Source organism: Oncorhynchus mykiss, chromosome 1, assembly GCF_057628025.1.
Source record: "Oncorhynchus mykiss isolate SJ-2025 chromosome 1, ASM5762802v1, whole genome shotgun sequence".
NCBI lineage: Eukaryota > Metazoa > Chordata > Actinopteri > Salmoniformes > Salmonidae > Oncorhynchus > Oncorhynchus mykiss.
In genome coordinates, this window is record NC_143022.1 from 35,856,871 (window position 1) to 35,877,460 (window position 20,590).

The 20,590-nt window shown below is 42.7% G+C and overlaps 1 protein-coding gene across 35 annotated transcripts in view; it reads left to right on the top strand.

Annotated features, from left to right (window-relative positions):
• The first annotated feature begins 1,085 nt into the window (after positions 1-1,085).
• Positions 1,086-20,590, top strand: part of LOC110521665 (C2 domain-containing protein 5) — a 52,372-nt gene continuing 32,867 nt past the window's right edge. For 15 of the 35 annotated variants that reach the window (XM_090229605.1, XM_090229610.1, XM_090229612.1 and 12 more), the window contains exons 1-9: positions 1,086-1,392; positions 6,764-6,872; positions 6,995-7,081; positions 7,235-7,406; positions 8,097-8,192; positions 8,293-8,448; positions 10,421-10,670; positions 19,138-19,295; positions 19,748-19,963. In XM_090229605.1, coding sequence (XP_090085731.1) covers positions 6,783-6,872; positions 6,995-7,081; positions 7,235-7,406; positions 8,097-8,192; positions 8,293-8,448; positions 10,421-10,670; positions 19,138-19,295; positions 19,748-19,963 — 1,225 coding nt within the window. In that variant the 5' untranslated portion in view covers positions 1,086-1,392; positions 6,764-6,782. The remainder of the gene's footprint in view (positions 1,393-6,763; positions 6,873-6,994; positions 7,082-7,234; positions 7,407-8,096; positions 8,193-8,292; positions 8,449-10,420; positions 10,671-19,137; positions 19,296-19,747; positions 19,964-20,590) is intronic. The other 20 variants (XM_090229693.1, XM_090229703.1, XM_090229708.1 and 17 more) reach the window with 2 other exon arrangements.

The window sequence follows — 20,590 nt, forward strand, 5'->3', positions numbered from 1 at the left end:
ACCCCAAAATGTGTAATGGAAATCGTCTGAAGGTAACCTGGTACCGGGCTGAAAAATGTATGGAACTGAATAGGGCATTTCTTTGTCAAAGGTATACAGGTAGTTCCATGGTAAAAACTTTTTTTTTCTGAGCTTTTTTATACTTCTCAGATATAGGACAGACATTTCAAGACATGCTTCCTTTTGATAAAAAAAATGTGCTCTCAATTTTTCCATGTATGAAACAGTTATTCAATGCATTTCTATTGGCCCAAGGCCAAATTCAATGTTGCATCAAATCGTTTTTTATTTTTATTTTTAAATATATTTATTTTATACATACCAGGGGTCCTCAAATTCAAAATCAAAAAGGGACATTTTTCTTGGTATGACCATCTTAAAACAATTCCATATGTTAGTTTAGTAGTAGTCTCGCGTTGGCATACCTCCAAAGTCACATTGCTGTCACTCCTCTCTTGAATGGCAAAACCGGTTTGAATGGTCGGCTGGCTCCCAGCAGCAAGATTTTGATTGGATGGTGCAGGAGCAGATGCGGTCAAAGTAGTGGAATGGGGTAGTGGGTTTTAGGTTAGTTGAACGTTTTTTTCTATTTATTTTTTTCTTACCTTTTCCCATTTTGTGTCACAAAGTATTATCGATATATATAATAGTCAAATTGGGGGGGTTAAATTCCAAAGAAGAAGAATAATGATGTCTGTTGTTGCTATGTCCATCACTGTTTTCAGATCAGGAATGACACACGTTACTTTATGCTAGTTTGCAACATTGCAGAAAAAAACCGTAATTCTGTTTTGTCAGAGGTGTGCTCTACAGACAAAATCGATGAGGTTTTAATCTACGATTTCCCTGCCATCCTCAACCTAGATTAAAATAATCCTCAAACACTGTTACAGATTTGCCTCTGATTGGGGCCTCCAAATCACCAAATGCGCCCCTGTGTGTACAATTAATTATCAGGTAGAACAGACAACCAGTAGGCTCCGGATCTCGAGGGTAAGAGTTGAATACCCCTGCCCTAGTGAGTAATCCCAACTCCACTTTTACTTTGGCAATATGAATAGTGGACTTTTAATGTGAAAAATTCCGAAACGCCGTGCCCCGGAACTACTTTTTAGTGTTAATGACGAGACGCTAGCATTTTCCATTCGTACAGTCCGGACGCTAACAGCAATGTGTATTTTTTTATTAGCTTAGCTAATTATCATTTTAACAGAAGTAACCCAGTTGTAGAAGTGAATTGTCATATAGCGTCGAATAGTGAATATTAGCTACATCTACCCGGTCTTTGAGAGGATAACCTTCCTGCCATGTTTGGGAGAGAGGCGGAGGTCAGGCGCGCGGGCTGTCAACAATGTCCAGCTGAAAAAACGCTACTGGGTCCCCAACTTTCTCGTAAGTCATAGTCCTGGTAACGACACTCTGACGTCTAATGACATAGCTAGCCAACTTGCTTAATGTGTTAGCTACCTATGTTGTTTTTAACAGATGTCAATTTTGTGGGGCGACCCGGTCGCACAGAAATAGCTATCTACGCATGTCACTGTCAACTGCAATGCCGTAACGCTAGCTAACTTGTAGCTAGCTACTGGTGGGCTGGACACCCGAATATGTGTGCGTTTTTTTCCTGATAACTAGTTCATTGCATCCACCATGGAGGCCAGTTTCATAATATTACCATATGTCCCAGCTGCTTGCCATAGTTTGAAGTAATCATTGAAAAATGTGCATTATTTAGCGAATTTTTCAATCTATTTAGGGCATTGAGTTAATAAAGCTGCATACAAACATGGTCTCTTTTTTGCTTTCTTGAGTCAGGCAGGTGATTTCTGTCGGGGAGACAGCGGAAAATACTGAGCGAAGGGGTTGGTAATGTTTTCTAGTTGCTCCTTGATTGGCTCAGTGTTCTGTCACTCAATGGGGACACTACTTCACTGCCAAATCTAAGGGTAGAGCTCGAAAATTCAAGTCCCTTGGGTGCTGCCATAGAGTTATAATAGAAGTGCCCATCCAAGAAGGCTCAAGGTCATTGGCCACAGATAAAATGACATCAAATCACTTATAGCTACAGTAGCTTTGATTAGACTGGTCTGAGGCACTGCATCTCAGTGCAAGAGGTGTCACTACAGTTCCTGGTTTGAATCCAGGCTGTATCACATCCGGCCGTGATTGGGAGTCCCATAGGGTGGCGCACAGTTGGCCCAGTGTCGTCCGGGTTTGGCCGGGGTAGGCCGTCATTGTAAATAACAATTTGTTCTTAACTGACTTGCCTAGTTAAATAAAGGTTACACACACACACTGCCCCAAAAGTAATTTAGTTGGCATTTACGTATGTCCCCATTACCAGCAAAACAAAAAAATATATATCCTGAATCCCTGAGGTAACTCTGTTCAATATTGGCTAAATATAAGCGAAGATAAAAAGAGAGTGGATTTATTTGTAGAGTGGATTTATGACGTTACCTTATCCTCGTGAGATTTACACGGGTATCAAAACGCCGAGGCGGTTTAAGCACGAAACACAGACCTTATTTGAAGTAGATCAAGACATTCTCTATGGAAGACATGAACGGTAAAATAACGAAGGAACCCCTTTCAAGTTCAGCCGCAAGTTATTACAGGAATTATAACGCGTTGACTATTTCTCTCTAAACCATATACCTTTGACTATTACGAGCCTGCTGCTGCCTACCACCCCTCAGTCAGACTGCTCTATCAAATATCAAATCATAGACTTAACTATAATAAACACACAGAAATACGAGCCTTAGGTCAAATCCGGAAACTATCACCTCGAAAACTAAACGTTTATTCCGTTCCGTATTTTATCTAACGGGTGGCATCCATGAGTCTAAATATTCCTGTTACATTGCACAACCTTCAATGTTATGTCATAATTACGTAAAATTCTGGCAAATTAGTTCGCAAATAGCCAGGTGGCCCAAACTGTTGCATATACCCTGACTCTGCGTGCAATGAACGCAAGAGAAGTGACACAATTTCACCTGGTTAATATTGCCTGCTAACCTGGATTTCTTTTAGCTAAATAGGCAGGTTTAAAAATATATACTTGTGTATTGATTTAAAAAAAGGCATTGATGTTTATGGTTAAGTACACATTGGAGCTCCGACAGTTGTTGATTGATTGATTTTTTTTATAAGATAAGTTTAATGCTAGCTAGCAAATTACCTTGGTTTACTGCATTCGCGCAACAGGCAGGCTCCTCGTGAGGCAGGTGGTTAGAGCCTTGGACTAGTTAACTGCAAGATTGGATCCCCCGAGCTGATAAGGTAAAAAATTGTCGTTCTGCCTCGTTTCTAGGCCGTCATTGAAAATAAGAATGTTCTAAACTGACTTGCCTAGTTAAATAAAGATTAAATAAATCTGATTGTTATGAAAACTTGAAATCGGCCCTAATTAATTGGCCATTCCGATTAATCGGTTGACCTCTAGTAACTACAACCTAAAACTTCTTAACTGGGAATATTGAAGACTCATGTTAAAAGGAACCACCAGCTTTCATATGTTCTGAGCAAGGAACTTAAACGTTAGCTGTTTTACATGGCAGATATTACACTTTTACTTTCTTCTCCAACACTGTGTTTTTGCATTATTTTAACCAAATTGAACATGTTTCATTATTTATTTGAGACTAAATTGATTTTATTTATGTATTCTATTACCGTAAGTTAAAATAAGTGTTCATTCAGTATTGTTGGAATTGTCATTATAAAAAAATATATATATTATATATGAGTTGCAGGGTCCTTATCCTAGTGATGCGCTTCCTGGGCGCTATGGTGTTGAACGCTGAGCTGTAGTCAATGAACAGCATTCTCCCATAGGTGTTCCTTTTGTCCAGGTGGGAAAGCGTCATCTGTGGATCTGTTGGGGTGGAATGAGAATTGGTGTGGGTCTAGCGTATCAGAGAGGGTGCTGTTGATGTAATTCATGACCAGCCTTTCAAAGCACTTCATGGCTACCTACGTGAGTGCTACTGGGTGGGTAACCATTTAGGCAGATTACCTTCACTTCCTTGGGCCCAGGGACTATGGTGGTCTGCTTGAAAGAAGTAGGTATTACAGACTCGGTCAGGGAGAGGTTAAAAATGTCAGTGAAGACACTTGCCAGTTGGTCAGCACATGCTCGGAGTACAAGTCCTGGTAATCTGTCTGGCCACGTGGCTTTGTGAATGTTGACCTGTTTTAAAGGTCTTGATCACATCGGCTACTGAGAGCGTTATCACACAGTCGTCCAGAACAGCTGGTGCTCTCGTGCATGCTTCAGTGTTGCTTGCCTCGAAGCGAGCATAATAGGCATTTAGCTTGTCTAGTAGGCTTGCGTTACTGGGCAGTTCGCGTCTGGCTTTCCCTTTGTAGTCAATAATAGTTTAAGCCCTGCCACATCCGACGAACGTCAGAGCTGGTGTAGTAGGATTCAATCTTAATCCTGTATTGATGCTTTGCTTGTTTTATGGTTCGTCTGAGGATTTCTTATAAGCTTCCAGATTGGTGTCTCGCTCCTTGAAAGCGGCAGCTCTAGCCTTTAGCTCGTTGCAGATGTTGCCTGTAATCCATGGCTTCTGTTTGGGATATGTACGTACGGTCACTGAGGGGACGACGTCGTCGATGCAACTTATTGATGAAGCCGATGACTGAGGTGGTATACTCATCAATGCCATTGGATGAATCCCGGGAACATATTCCAGTCTGTGCTAGCAAAACAGTCCTGTAGCATAGCATCCACGTCATCTGACCACTTCCGTATTGTGAGTCACTGGTATTTCCTGTTTTAGCTTGTGAACAGGAATCAGGATAGAATTATGGTTAGATTTGCCAAATGGAGAGCGTTGTATGCATATCTATGTGTGGAGTAAAGGTGGTCTAGAGTTTTTTTCCCCCTCTGGTTGTACATGTGACATGCTGGTAAAACTGATTTAAATTTGCCTGCATTACAGTCCCCGGCCACTAGGAGCGCCGCTTCTGGATGAGCATTTTCTTGTTTGCTTATGGCCTTATAGAGTTGGTTGAGTGTGGTCTTAGTGCCAGCATCGGTCTGTGGTGGTAAATACACGGCTACTAATAATATACACTGCTCAAAAAAATAAAGGGAACACTTAAACAACACAATGTAACTCCAAGTCAATCACACTTCTGGTTCTGCAGGTGGTGACCACAGACCACTTCTCAGTTCCTATGCTTCCTGACTGATGTTTTGGTCACTTTTGAATGCTGGCGGTACTTTCACTCTAGTGGTAGCATGAGACGGAGTCTACAACCCACACAAGTGGCTCAGGTAGTGCAGCTCATCCAGGATGGCTCATCAATGTGATCTGTGGCAAGAAGGTTTGCTGTGTCTGTCAGCGTAGTGTCCAGAGCATGGAGGCGCTACCAGGAGACAGGCCAGTACATCAGGAGACGTGGAGGAGGCCGTAGGAGGGCAACAACCCAGCAGCAGGACCGCTACCTCCGCCTTTGTGCAAGGAGGAGCACTGCCAGAGCCCTGCAAAATGACCTCCAGCAGGCCACAAATGTGCATGTGTCTGCTCAAACGGTCAGAATCAGACTCCATGAGGGTACGAGGGCCCGACGTCCACAGATGGGGATTGTGCTTACAGCCCAACACCATGCAGGACGTTTGGCATTTGCCAGAGAACACCAAGATTGGCAAATTCGCCACTGGCGCCCTGTGCTCTTCACAGATGAAAGCAGGTTCACACTGAGCACATGTGACAGACGTGACAGAGTCTGGAGACGCCGTGGAGAACGTTTCACGTTGCACCACAGACTGTCCAGGAGTTGGTGGATGCTTTAGTCCAGGTCTGGGAGGAGATCCCTCAGGAGACCATCCGCCACCTCATCAGGAGCATGCCCAGGCGTTGTAGGGAGGTCATACAGGCACGTGGAGGCCACACACACTACTGAGCCTCATTTTGACTTGTTTTAAGGACATTACAAAGTTGGATCAGCCTGTAGTGTGGTTTTCCACTTTAATTTTGAGTGTGACTCCAAATCCAGACCGCCATGGGTTGATAAATTTGATTTCCATTGATAATTTTTGTGTGATTTTGTTGTCAGCACATTCAACTATGTAAAGAAAAAAGTATTTAATAAGAATATTTCATTCATTCAGATCTAGGATGTTATTTTAGTGTTCCCTTTATTTTTTTGAGCAGTGTAGATAGTGTGGTCTACACCTTATTGTAAGGTACTCTACCTCAGGTGTGCAATACCTCGAGACTTCTTTACTCCTCACTTTTCTATTTTTCAAGTTATTCCTACTCTTTAAATGTCAGCAACCTATGTCACCTGACCACGTGCCCATGTCAGGGCCAAACAGAACTGTCAGAATTCTTAGCAGCACAACTGCAGTGTGACCTTAGGTTTGTTAGCTCATTAATGAATTCATCTTTTATCATGGTCTGATGAATACAGGTAAACAGTACACGTGTTGGCATTGTAATAATGGAAAAGATGGAGACCCGTGCACTGTCGAAAAAATAATACGTTTTAAACTGAAGATTGAATGCAAAATAAAGATGTTTATTAAAACATCTTGGTGCCCATCAAATCATAGTGCATAAATGAAAGGATTTAAACATTTCTTCGACAGTGTGCAGGTCTCCATCTCTTCCAGTATTCTTATTTTGACTCCTACGCACCTGGAACAGACACTTCAGTAAAAAGGATCTTAAGAGTGCAGACAACCTCTTATTTAGGCATTATAGTATTGAAATGATTTACCTTTTAATTATTGCATCTGCAGGTTAAGACAAAGCTGAATCATGCCGGGGAAGCTGAAAGCTAAGATTGTGGCAGGGCGCCACTTACCTGTCATGGACAGAGCCAGCGACCTCACTGATGCCTTTGTAGAGGTGAGCATCCTGAAAAACATCAGGTCAACATAATCCTACAACCAGTTCAACACGTATAGTATACACTGTGTTCCAGTGCTGCAGTCCTAGCCTTGTGGTGTTCTTCATTGATGTTCTTACAGGTCAAGTTTGGCAACACAACTTTCAAAACGGACGTCTTCCCCAAGTCACTTAACCCACAGTGGAACTCAGAGTGGTTCAAATTTGAGGTAAAATGTCTGGATATGGCTTCTTGACTTATTCTCTGTGAAATTAGTTGCAGGAGGTATTTGTGAATGGCATTGGATTACAGTGAAAATATGCTACATTCAACATGATAGTCCTGTATCCTTGTTTCATCAACTTTGTCACCCTTCCTGTAGGTGGATGATGAGGACTTACAGGATGAGCCATTACAAATCACAGTGTTGGACCATGACACTTACAGTGCCAACGATGCAATAGGGAAGGTCTACATTGACATCGACCCTCTGCTCTCCTGCGAGGCTGCTACTGTCATTTCTGGATGGTTACCCATCTACGACACTATACACGGTGCGTTTTTTATAGGGTCTTTCTATTTGATTTCAATCACTTTTTGACTATCACTTTTTGATGTATTTGTCCATGGTCAGAAAGTGACTTTTTTCACCTCATTGCCAAAACATTCAGAAGATGGAGGTGCTCTAAGTTGACCCATTTTGCACACCCCACCATGAGACATCCAGTTATTCATCACTGGAACATTTTTACAGATGAGTTTGATATAAATTAAAAGCTTATACATAAACATGTAAAAAAAAGCTTGTATGGAAAGCTTGTATCAAAAGTCAAAAAGTCATCACAGGGAATTCTACAAGATCATTCCATTTGACTATCTACCATGCTATACACTGAGTCTGTTATATAGTACCCCATCTGACACTAATGATGTCAGTCATATACTTCCCCATCAAAAGGTGCATGGCTACAGTGGGACTTGTTAGATATAGAGCCAGGCCTCTAAAGGAACACACAGTGTTCTCTGTGTAACAGCCTGTTAATGCATGTTGTTGCTCTCTGCTGTAAAAATAACTGCCTTACTAAAAGCTGTTCTTTAACTGTGTCTGTTGGGTCATGATGATGTAGTTCCTGTCTTCCTGGTGTCAGAGGGGACAGTAACGAGTTATTGAAGAGTTGGGGTTTCTAGGGTTAGGTGCTGTTTCTGACTGGTAGTAATGTTTCTGTTGATCTCCTCTCTTGCAGGTATCAGAGGGGAGATTAATGTTCTGGTGAAGGTGGACCTCTTCAATGACCTGAACCGCTTCAGACAGTCCTCTTGTGGTGTCAAATTCTTCTGCAGTGAGTCTGGTTCGCTATGTGGCTGTACTATAGTAGAGATGAGGTCTAGTCACAAGAAATTACGATAATGTGTGTGTTTATGCATGTCTCTGTGTGTTAGCAACGTCCATCCCGAGGTGTTACCGCGTGGCGCTGGTCCATGGCTTTGTTGAGGAGCTGGTGGTGAACGAGGACCCAGAGTACCAGTGGATTGACCGCATCAGAACCCCCAGAGCTTCAAACGAGGCCCGACAGAGACTCATCTCTCTCATGTCTGGTACATAGCACCACTATCAAACACTCTATATATACACTCCCCTATGTGTTTATTTGTTCAGTGAAGTGAAAATGTTTAATTGGTCTCTATACTCCAGCATTTTGGAAATGAGATCAAATGTTTTATGAGGCGTCAGTACAGGAGTGTCACCCTTATATTTGAGGATATTTTCGTGTCTTCAGAAAGTTTTCTTACCCCTTGGCTTATTCCACATTTTGTTGTTACAGCCTGAATTCAAAATAGATGACATTTATATTTTCTCATCCATCTACACATAATACCCCACAATGCCCAAGTGAAAACATGTTTTTAGAACTTTGCTAATTTATTTAAAATCCTGTTTCCATTGATCATCCTTGATTATCCTACAACTTGGAGTCCACTTGTGGTAAATTCAATTGATTGGACATGATTTGGAAAGGCACACATCTTCCAGAAGGACAACCATCTCTGCAGCACTCCACCGATCAGGCTTTTGTGGTAGAGTAGCCAGACGGAAGCCACTCCTCAGTAGAATGCACATGACGGCCTGCTTGGAGTTTGCCAAAAGGCACCTAAACGATTCTCTGGTCTGATGAAATAAAGGTTGAACTCTTTGGCCTGAATGCCAAGCGTTACGTCTGGAGGAAACCTGGCACCATCCCTATGGTGATGCATGGTGGTGGAAGCATTATGCTGCACCATTGAGGTGTACCTTGAGAGCAGGTTATAAAGAGGTGTACCTTGAGCTGCACCATTGAGAGCATCTTGATTGGCTGGATCACTAATTGTTATGGCAACTGCACCACCCTCGATCGCATGGCTCTACAGAGGGTGTTGCGGAGAGCCCAGTACAGCCCAGGGCCGAGTTCCCCGCCATCCAGGACCTCTATATCAAGCGGTGTGAAAGGAAGGCCTGGAAAATCGTTAACGACTCCAGCCATTCAAGTCATAGACTGTTACTCTGCCTCCGCAAGGAAAGCGTTACCGGTGGATCAAGTCTGACACCAAACAAGCTCCTGAACAGGCTCCTGAACATCCCCAAGCGATAAGACTGCTAAAAAGTTAACTAAATGGTTACACTGATTATTGGCGTTGACACTTGTGTGTTAGTGTCTCTATGCAAACTCGCATGACTCTACACTCACTCACTCCTGCACGCATACACTCCCGAGGCTCTCATATAAGATGCTTACACATTTATACTGACTCTACACACACTCACGTACAATCATCATATACACTGCAGCTACTCTGTTTATCATATGTCCTGATGCTTAGTCACCTTATACATATTACATCAAACCCAGGGAACATTCAAGGCCGTTATGAAGGCTACAACCTTCAGACTGTTGTAATGGATATTACAGGTGCACAAGCAGGACACAGTCCCTACACATTGCATTGGAGCAAAAACAATCTGAGTTTTGTGTGATGATGTAGGCTAATCTTTGAAGTTGCTTCCGTATTGTATCCATTAGTCAGAGTTGCTGAAAAAGAACACTACTACTTTGACTGCCTGTCTGCATCCTGCTTAGCCAATGTTTGCAATGTTGATTAAAACATAACTAGACTGCTTGTCTGTCTTTCTTGTGTTTGATATGCTGTCTAGATAGCTGCATGTAACTCCCCACTTGAGTTTTGCATTGAGGCAAAAAACAATCTGCGAGTTTGTACGAACATGTTCATATTTTTTGTGTACAACATGTAGCCCAACTCCCCTCTTGAAAAAGGACCATGGAATTGCACTTATGCTTAATAGCCTACTGAAGCATGGAATTTTGACGGGCTACACCAGACAAAGGCGTTCATTGCCGGTCAAGGACAGGGAAGCGGCAGTGGAGCACTGAGCAGCAGCTACGTTTAGAAAAAAATCCTGTGCAAGAACAGAAATCTCTGTATCCTTAGCCACGGCAAATCAGGTTTCCAGAAAATCCAGAACCTCAGCCACTCCATTAAATTAAACCTTCTCTTCTTCTGTGTTTGTGTGTAGGTGAGCTGCAGAGGAAGATAGGTCTGAAAGTGTTGGAGATGGGTGGTAATGCGGTGGTGGGGTACCTGCAGTGCTTTGATCTGGAGGGAGAGTCAGGTCTGGTGGTCCGAGCCATCGGCACCGCCTGTACTCTGGACAAACTCAGCCCTGGGACGGCTCCCAACACTACCACACACACCAACACACACACACTCCCCAACACCGCCCCCACATCCAATGCCTGCAACTCTCCTTCCAAGGACAGCAAAGAGTGAGTATTGAGTAATCGCATGAACATGGAGCCTGTGTGTGCATGGGAGAGAGGGAGAGAGAGTATCTGTCTCCTGCCATTGTACTGACTTCTGTTTGTGTTTTTGGGGCTCTCAACATTTTTGGTCTATTTTAGGGCTGGGCGGTATACTGTATTTTACTATTTACCGGTATTGATGCACGGACCGGTTTGGATTTTTTCTTTACCCTCCTATAATGGTATTTCAATACTTGTGTTGTTAAATGTGATAGGGAAATCTGGGGCTTGTAATGTCAGTTTTTATAGTTTGCTCCGTTTGCTACTTGAGTTGTCTTTCTCCTATCGTCCAGCTGCGTGCCGCTTTCCAAACCAAGCCCTGACCCCTGTCACACAAGGAAAGAGCAGTTGTTTGACCACTGAGTCACAAGCATTTTTTTGCTGTTCAGTCTGCATGGTCAGATAGATGCAACAAGATGTTGGTGACATGCTACTTTCCACAAGCGTTCTATAAGTACACTATTAGTTTGTGTATCTTACTGTCTGCTAGTTTGTAATTTCTTAGGAAGTTAGCCGCTAATGCTAATCACAAGTTAGTTGGTGGGCTAAATGTACTCAGAACAAGCATGTTGTTTGTGCAACGGTGTATTCTAAATTAAAGAAGAATAGGCAAAGCATAAATATGTTAGCTAGCTTGCTACATGAGGTAAGAAACCATGTAATGTAACATTACAATTATGGTCATCTGTTAATAATTCCTCCCCGGCTTATTCATTCGTTCAAACAACTATGTACTCATTGTGCTTCCCACTATATTCCAACTATTTAATTAGAATAATAATTATATTTCCATGATTCCAACAGTTCACCAATTAACTAGGCCTAGATTCTTTGCCCGTATCATGCTGCCTTGCATGGCACAGTGTGGAAATGCTGAAATTGATTAAATGTTTTTTAGTTTGAAGTTGGATTTAACAATATAAAACAGAGTGGAGAAAGCCCCATTGAAATCACTTCATTTGTGTTGCCACCCTAATGTCATTAACCACTCATCAAGCATGTAAAGTTATTTTATTATTCAAAAACATAAAATACAGTCATACCATAAAATAAATTGGAAAAAATATTGTGATATGATATTTTGGCTGTATTGCCCAGCCCTAGTGTTTGTGTATTATAATCATGTGACATGACTACATTCCTTATCTGGGACATACACACAGCCCCCCTCCCTGTACAGCCGCCTCCTCTCTCTCTCTCTAGTGAGTTCTAGATGAGTTATATGTCTGAGGGCTGTGCATGAGCTTGTTACTGCTAGTGCATGGTCAGAGAGGAATGGAAAAGGGAATGGAGGGAGGGATGAAAGGAGGTAGGGTGGGTGCCCGATGCAAGCATTTTCTTTAGCTACAGCATGTAGGTGCATGTTAAAATGCAAAAGGAGGGGGTAGAGAACCTCATATTTTGTCTTGTCTTTTGTTGTACTCTATTTTTCTTTGCTGCAATGTTGTGGTGTGTTGTGTTTCTCTTCTTCTCTACCTTTGCTGCACACGGATTGGCTCTTCTCTTGCTGTGTGCGTTTGGATTCGTCCACTCTGTCCGTCTCTGCGTGGTGAATGGTTCAGGTCTCCCCTGGCCCACGGATGTCGCTCCACCCACAACAGCCCTGTCCACTCAACCTGCAGCTCTCAGAGACTGTCCCACTCCCAGAACTTCTCTGTCTCTGTCCCTACTCTGGTCTTCACTGGTACGGACAGAGAAAAAGAGGGAGAGTGAAGGAGGGAGGGAAAGAGGAAGGCTGATCGTTACTGGTTCAGAGTGAGAGAGAGAGAGAAGGGGATTGAGGGAGAGAAATATTGTCCCAGAACTTCTGTGTTCCTACATGGGTCTTCACTGGTACATAGAGGGGTAGGGAGAGATTATTAAAGAGAGGTAAGGAGACAGAGGTGAAGGGGGGTGGAAAGGGAAAGCCAGAGCAAGGGACAGAGAAACGAGAGATAATTACCACCCCCTTCCTAAAAAAAACAAGTAACAAGGAGAACCCCTTCTTCCTTGCCATTAGATGAGAAGATGGTGACATCCACAGCCCCAAACTCTTCCTGTGTCGCCCTCAGCCAATCATAGAGCCCCTACAGGCAGAGCCACACCCACTGTTGTACATTAGATACCCACCCAAGCAGATCCATCCCTTCCACCTTTCCTCAGCACCCGTCTTAGTCCAGTTTTAGTTTAGTCAACTTTATTTGTCTCCAAGGCGCAGTCACTCGGAAGCCTGTTGTGCTCAATTCCATTTCAATTCAGTCTATTCTGGAGGTGAATTGAAAATTCCACTCCAAGAAACTGCTCATTCCTTTGGTGTTGTGTTGGTATGGCCCATGTTGTGTGTGTGTGTGTTTCTTCCGTGCTTTCCTCCTCAGTTGGATATACAGTATCTGTGATTCGGTTTACCAGTGTTTCCCTTAGGATTTTTTTCAGCAGCGGTGGTAAAGTTTTTTTTTCTGGATCAAAATGGTGCTTAAATTGTGGGTGTTGTGAAAGTGTGTTAGTGGGTGTGGCCAATGGTGCGGTCTCCGACCCAAGATTTTAGAAGCCCTCTTGGCCGCAGAGACAAACTGTTGCTGTTTTAAAGCAGATTTCCTGCAATTCTACACATTTTGCCATGGCTTATGCAGTGTTCTTATGCTGAGTCACTTAAACATTATAACTAAATCAATGGGGGCCCCATGCCATGTACATTTGGAAATTTAGTTTTTCCCTGACTGTTAGTTCTGAAAGATAATCTTATATATAAAAAATATACTGAACAAAAATATCAACGAGGCCTCCCGAGTGGTGCAGTGGTCTAAGGTACTGCATCACAGTGCTAGCTGTGCCACTAGAGATTCTGGGTTCGAATCCAGGCTCTGTCGCAGCCGGACGTGACCGGGAGACCCATGGGCCGGTGCACAATTGACTAGGGGAGGGTTTGGCCGGCAGGGATGTCCTTGTCCCATCGCGCAAGTGGGCGTTGTGTCAAGAGCAGTGCGGCTTGGTTGGGTTGTGTTTCGGAAGACGCACGGCTCTCGATATTCGCCTCTCCTGAGTCCGTACGGGAGTTGCAGCGATGAGACAAGACTGTAACTACCAATTGGATACCACACAATTGGGGAGAAAAAGGGCAACAAAAAAAATTGGGGGAAAAAAGGGGTAAAAAAATATCAATGCTACATGTAAAGTGTTGGTCCCGTGTTTCATCAGCTGAAATAAAAGATCACAGAAATGTTCCATATGCACAAAAAGCTTATTTCTCTCACATTTTGTGCACCAATTTGTATACATCCCTGTTAGTGAGCAATTTCCTTTGCCAAGATAATCCATCCACCTGAAAGGTGTGGAATATCAAGAAACTGATTAAACGGCATGCTCATTACACAGGTGAACCTGGAGCTGGGGACAATAAAAGGCCACTCTAAAATGTTTAGTTTTGTCACACAACACAATGCCACAGATGTCTAAAGTCTTGAGGGAGCGTATTATGGCATGTTCACTGCAGGAATGTCCACCAGAGCTGTTGCCAGAGAATTGGATGTTCGTTTTAGAGAATTTGGCAGTACATCCAACTGGCCTCCGTGGACCAAGTGTAACTAGCCCAGGACCTCTACATCCTGCTTCTTCACCTGTGGGATTGTCTGAGACCAGCCACCTGGACAGTTGATGAAATTGTGGATTTGTACAATTAAAGAATTTCTGCACAAACTGTCAAAAACAGTCTCAGGGAAGCTCATCTGCGTGCTTTTCCTCCTCACCATGGTCTTGACCCAACTGCAGTTCAGCATCGTAACAGACTTCAGTGGGCAAATGCTTCAATGGCAACTGGATCCCGGTTTCAACTGTACCGTTGTGTGGGTGAACGGTTTGCTGATGTGAACAGAATGCCCCATGGTGGCGGTGGGGTTATGGTATGGGCAGGCATTGAGCATGTTTGGGATGCTCTGGATCGACTCGAACGTTGGCGTGTTCCAGTTCCCGTCAATATACAGCAACTTTGCACAGCCATTGAAGAGGAGTGGGACAATATTCCACAGGCCATAATCAACAACCTGATCAACTCTATGTGAAGGAGATGTGTCGCACTACATGTTGCAAATGGTGGTCAAACCAGATACTGACTGGTTTTCTGATCCACGCCACTACGTTTTTAAAATTTCTTTTTTTACCAACCGGTATATCTATATTCCCATCTAGAAGAAAAATAAACGCACATCTATTAAGATGAGGTGCTGGCTAGCGGAATAGAAAACTTGAAAATAAAAGAGAGCCGCACACTCTAGGAGCTCAGATGCAAAAATGTAATTACCAACGTTTTTAATTACCAAGCTGTCTTCATCAGGGTATATCTATATTCCCAGTCATCAAATTTGATTGGTTTCATACACATAGGTTAGCAGATGTTTTTTTTTCTTTTTTTCCCCAAGGGTTGGATTAGCTTAATATTGCAGAAAGAATGTTGCTTCCATCAATGTAATTGTCTGCATCATTTCCAATCCCTCAAAAAAATTTCTGGTAAATATATATACAGTGCCTTGCGAAAGTATTCGGCGACCTTTTGCCACATTTCAGGCTTCAAACATAAAGATATAAAACTGTATTTTTTTGTGAAGAATCAACAACAAGTGGGACACAATCATGAAGTGGAACGACATTTATTGGATATTCCATACTTTTTTAACCAATCAAAAACTGACAAATTGGGCGTGCAAAATTATTCAGCCTCCTTAAGTTAATACTTTGTAGCGCCACCTTTTGCTGCGATTACAGCTGTAAGTCGCTTGGGGTATGTCTCTATCAGTTTTGCACATCGAGAGACTGATTTTTTTCCCATTCCTCCTTGCAAAACAGCTCGAGCTCAGTGAGGTTGGATGGAGAGCATTTGTGAACAGCAGTTTTCAGTTCTTTCCACAGATTCTCGATTGGATTCAGGTCTGGACTTTGACTTGGCCATTCTAACACCTGGATATGTTTATTTTTGAACCATTCCATTGTAGATTTTGCTTTATGTTTTGGATCATTGTCTTGTTGGAAGACAAATCTCCGTCCCAGTCTCAGGTCTTTTGCAGACTCCATCAGGTTTTCTTCCAGAATGGTCCTGTATTTGGCTCCATCCATCTTCCCATCAATTTTAACCATCTTCCCTGTCCCTGCTGAAGAAAAGCAGGCCCAAACCATGATGCTGCCACCACCATGTTTGACAGTGGGGATGGTGTGTTCAGCTGTGTTGCTTTTACGCCAAACATAATGTTTTGCATTGTTGCCAAAAAGTTCAATTTTGGTTTCATCTGACCAGAGCACCTTCTTCCACATGTTTGGTGTGTCTCCCAGGTGGCTTGTGGCAAACTTTAAACGACACTTTTTATGGATATCTTTAAGAAATGGCTTTCTTCTTGCCACTCTTCCATAAAGGCCAGATTTGTGCAATATACGACAGATTGTTGTCCTATGGACAGAGTCTCCCACCTCAGCTGTAGATCTCTGCAGTTCATCCAGAGTGATCATGGGCCTCTTGGCTGCATCTCTGATCAGTCTTCTTCTTGTATGAGTTGAAAGTTTAGAGGGACGGCCAGGTCTTGGTAGATTTGCAGTGGTCTGATACTCCTTCCATTTCAATATTATCGCTTGCACAGTGCTCCTTGGGATGTTTAAAGCTTGGGAAATCTTTGTGTATCCAAATCCGGCTTTAAACTTCTTCACAACAGTATCTCGGACCTGCCTGGTGTGTTCCTTGTTCTTCATGATGTTCTCTGCGCTTTTAACGGACCTCTGAGACTATCACAGTGCAGGTGCATTTATACGGAGACTTGATTACACACAGGTGGATTGTATTTATCATCATTAGTCATTTAGGTCAACATTGGATCATTCAGAGATCCTCACTGAACTTCTGGAGAGAGTTTGCTGCACTGAAAGTAAAGGGGCTGAATAATTTTGCACGCCCAATTTTTCAGTTTTTGATTTGTTAAAAAAGTTTGAAATATCCAATAAATGTCGTTCCACTTCATGATTGAGTCCCACTTGTTGTTGATTCTTCACAAAAAAATACAGTTTTATATCTTTATGTTTGAAGCCTGAAATGTGGCAAAAGGTTGCAAAGTTCAAGGGGGCCAAATACTACGCAAGGCACTGTATATCCATACACACATGCATACATATAACATACACATACCTATATAGACATACATACTTTTTAAAGACTATACCTTTATTATTATTACCCGCAAACCCTACCACCGATTCCCCCAATTGGAGTAAACTAATAAACACTTCTGCTTTTACCTTCAATTTATACATCTTATACACATTTTACAGACAGTCTACTTTACAATAGTTCTCTCTTGTTTGTTCTTAGTCCTTCCTCTATTTCCATCCAGTTTGATTTCTATTTGTAACTGTGCTATTTCACAAAAGTTCCTAACCTATATACATTTTACAGATCCCGTATGTTTTACAATGTTTATCTTGTTATTAGTGCCACCCTTTAGCTCCATTCAACCCCTCCCATCTATCTCTCAACATCATCCATTTCGGGTTTCTATTTGCCTTATCTGGTTTTAGTTATTTATATACACACACACACACACCCACACACACACACAGATTCAAAAGTTTGTACACACCTACCCATTCAAGGGTTTTCCTTTATTTATTTTTTTACTATTTTCTATATTGTAGAATAATAGTGGAGACATCAAAACAGTGAAATAACACATATGTAGTCACCAAAAAAGTGTTTAACAAATCAAAATATATTTTAGATTCTTCAAAGTAGCCACCCTTTGCCTTGATCCAGGCTGTATCACCACCACCGGCCGGGATTGGGAGCCCCATAGGGGGGCGCAGAATTGGCCCAGCGTCGTCTGGGTTTGGCTGGGGTAGGCCATCATTGTAAATAAGAATGGACTTGTCTAGGTTAAATAAAGGTTAAATAAAAAAATAAATAAAAAATATTCACACACTTGGTATTCTTTCAACCAGCTTCACCTGGAATGCTTTTCCCACAGTCTTGAAGGAGTTCCCACATATGTTTTCCCTTGTCACTCATTCCAAACCATCTCAATTGGGTTGAGATCGGATGATTGTGGAGGCCAGGTCATCTGATGCAGCACTCCATCACTCTCCTTCTTGGTCAAATTTCCCTTACACAGCCTGGAGGTGTGTTGGGTCATTGTCCTGTTGAAAACAAATGGTAGTCCCACTAAGCACATACCAGATGGGATGGCGTATCGCTGCAGAATGCTGTGGTAGCCATGCTGGTTAAGTGTGCCTTGAATTCTAAATAAATCACAGACAGTGTCACCAGCAAAGCACCATCACACCTTTCTCCCCCCATGCATTTCAGTGGGATACACACATGCGTAGATCTTCCGTTCACCTACTCTGTCTCACCAAGACACGGCGGTTGGAACCCGAAGTCCAAATTTGAGATTTTTCGGACCAGAGGACATATTTCCACTGATCTCATGTCCATATTGCTCGTGTTTCTTGGCCCAACCCAGTCTCTTCTTATTATTGGTGTCCTTTTAGTAATCTCAGCAAGAAAAGAAACGTCTCTTTTTCAGGACCCTGTCTTTCAAAGATAATTTGTAAAAATCCATGCATTCCAGGTGACTACCTCATGAGGCTGCTTCAGAGAATGCCAAGTGTTCAAAGCTGTCAAGGCAAAGGGTGGCTACTTTGAAGAATCTCAAATTCAAAATATATTTTGTTTTGTTTAACACATTTTTGGTACTACATGATTCCATATGTGTTATTTCATGGGTTTGATGTCTTAATTAGTGTTCTACAATGTAGAATTAGTCTACATTTAGAAAAACCCTTAATTGAGTAGATGTGTCCAAACTTTGGACTGGTACAAAATATACAGTGCATTTAGGTTAGTTAACTATTCAGACCCCTTGACTCTTTCCACATTTTGTTACGTTACAGCCTTATTTTAAAATAGATTAGTCCCCCCCCATCAATATACACATAATACTCTATAATGGCTGAGCAAAAACTGTTTTTTTAAATGTATTTTTTAATTAAAAAAAACCCTGAAATATCACATTTACATAAGTATTCAGACTAGAGGTCGACCGATTTATGTTTTTTCAATGCCGATATTTCAAGGACAAAAAAAGCTGATACCGATTAATCAGCTAATTTTTAAAAATGTTATATATATATATATATATACTATATTTGTAATGATGACAATTAATTCAGCCCTTTACTAAGTACTTTGTTGAAGCACCTATTTTAGTCAGATGTTTTGGAGTGGTGGCAATGCTTTAGCAGCAGTGCCCCCCCCCACACTGCTAAATTAATCTAAGGGAAACGCTGTGCTTACGCTTCATGTGCTTGGCTTTCTGTTCCACAGCCAAGTAATTTGCACTCCACACACTTCACATACATCTATCAGCAAAACATCTCTCCACACCACACCCACACTGACTGATGGGTGTGTGTGTTCTCCTGGCAGGCCTGTGTTCAGTGAGGACCCCCCCCATTCCCTCTCCGGCCCCCCCACGCCTCTCAGAACCCTTCCTTCCTCCTCTCCTCCTCCCTTCTCTCCATCCAAGCCATGCAGTCGCCAGTCCTCCTCCTCAGACACAGACCTCAGTCTGACGCCCAGGATTGGTAAGACCTCACCAGCCTCCTCACCCTCTCCTCCCCTCTCTGCACCTTTCCTCATCCCCACTCAGAAACTCACTGTGTTGTTTATTTTGCTATCCCAGTTCATTGTTTTATTGATTTATTTCAAGTAATTTTGTTAGAATCACACTGACAGCAGCTGTTGACCATAGTTCTGGTGTTCACCACATAATAACCCACACTTCCCCTAGGACAGGACATGGCTCCCCTTACTGGTGGAAATACACCCTTTGATCCCCCTCACTTCCTCTCTTCCCCAACTCCCTTCTTCCTAAAGGAGTTATCTCCCTTTTTTCCCCCTGTCAGATTTCAAATCATGTGACTCTCCTCCACTGTCTTTCTTTTCTGCTTTTCTTGCTGTCTTGTTTTCTCCTTGTTTTCTGTCTCCCTACCTCCTGCCTCTCTCTCTTTCTCTCTCTTCACCTCTTTCTCTGCAGAGAGGTTTGTGTCTAGTCCTGGGGTCTTCCTCTGTCCCAGTTCCCCCACCCTCTCCTTCGATTCCCCGTCCCTTCCTTCCTCTGGGCTAATCCTGTGCAGCATTGGGTCTGCCCTCAGAGCCTACACCCCACCCCCTCTCCCCTCTGTCCAATCAGAGGGGTCTGTGTTGAGAAAGACTGTATCATTCAGTGAAGAGCTGATGCTGGCGGCCTCCGGTAGGACGGTCATGAAGGTCTATAACTGTCTTTAACACTATAACACCCTGCAGGAGTCATGAAGCCCAAGAACACCCCTTATAACACTTGTTACACTTAAATAGTTAAATAGCCTTTATTATAGTCTCTGGTAGGGCACAGAGTTCAGAAGTCATGAAGCACTAAAACACCTTTTACAAACTGCATCTACAACCTCTAACAGCCATAAATGTGCTCCTCTCGAACTTTACCCCACTTAACCTTGGGTGAAATGTCCATCCTTGCAGGTCTCTGGCCCCGATACTAACTGCCCTGGAGTGACCCCCTGCCCATGTTTTTCTACCCCAATGTGTGGTTTAAGGCATGTCCAGCCCCCCCACAATCACCCCCATTTGCAAGTCTCTATGGTGGTGTAGTATGCAGTAATGTACAGAGGGGATAATAAAGCAGCTATGTGAATGTTCTCTATCCTCACAGGTAGATTTATGGGAATGTTGTCATTAGCAAAGGTGTATGATAAATGCTATGTAGATATTAGCTTAGTAGTCTAAGGGACACTATTCATCTGGAATTTGCATGGTTTTCGAGGTGTTCCAGCTCGCACAAGCTAAGGCTCTTGCAAGGCTACTTACATACTTGTGGTTGTCA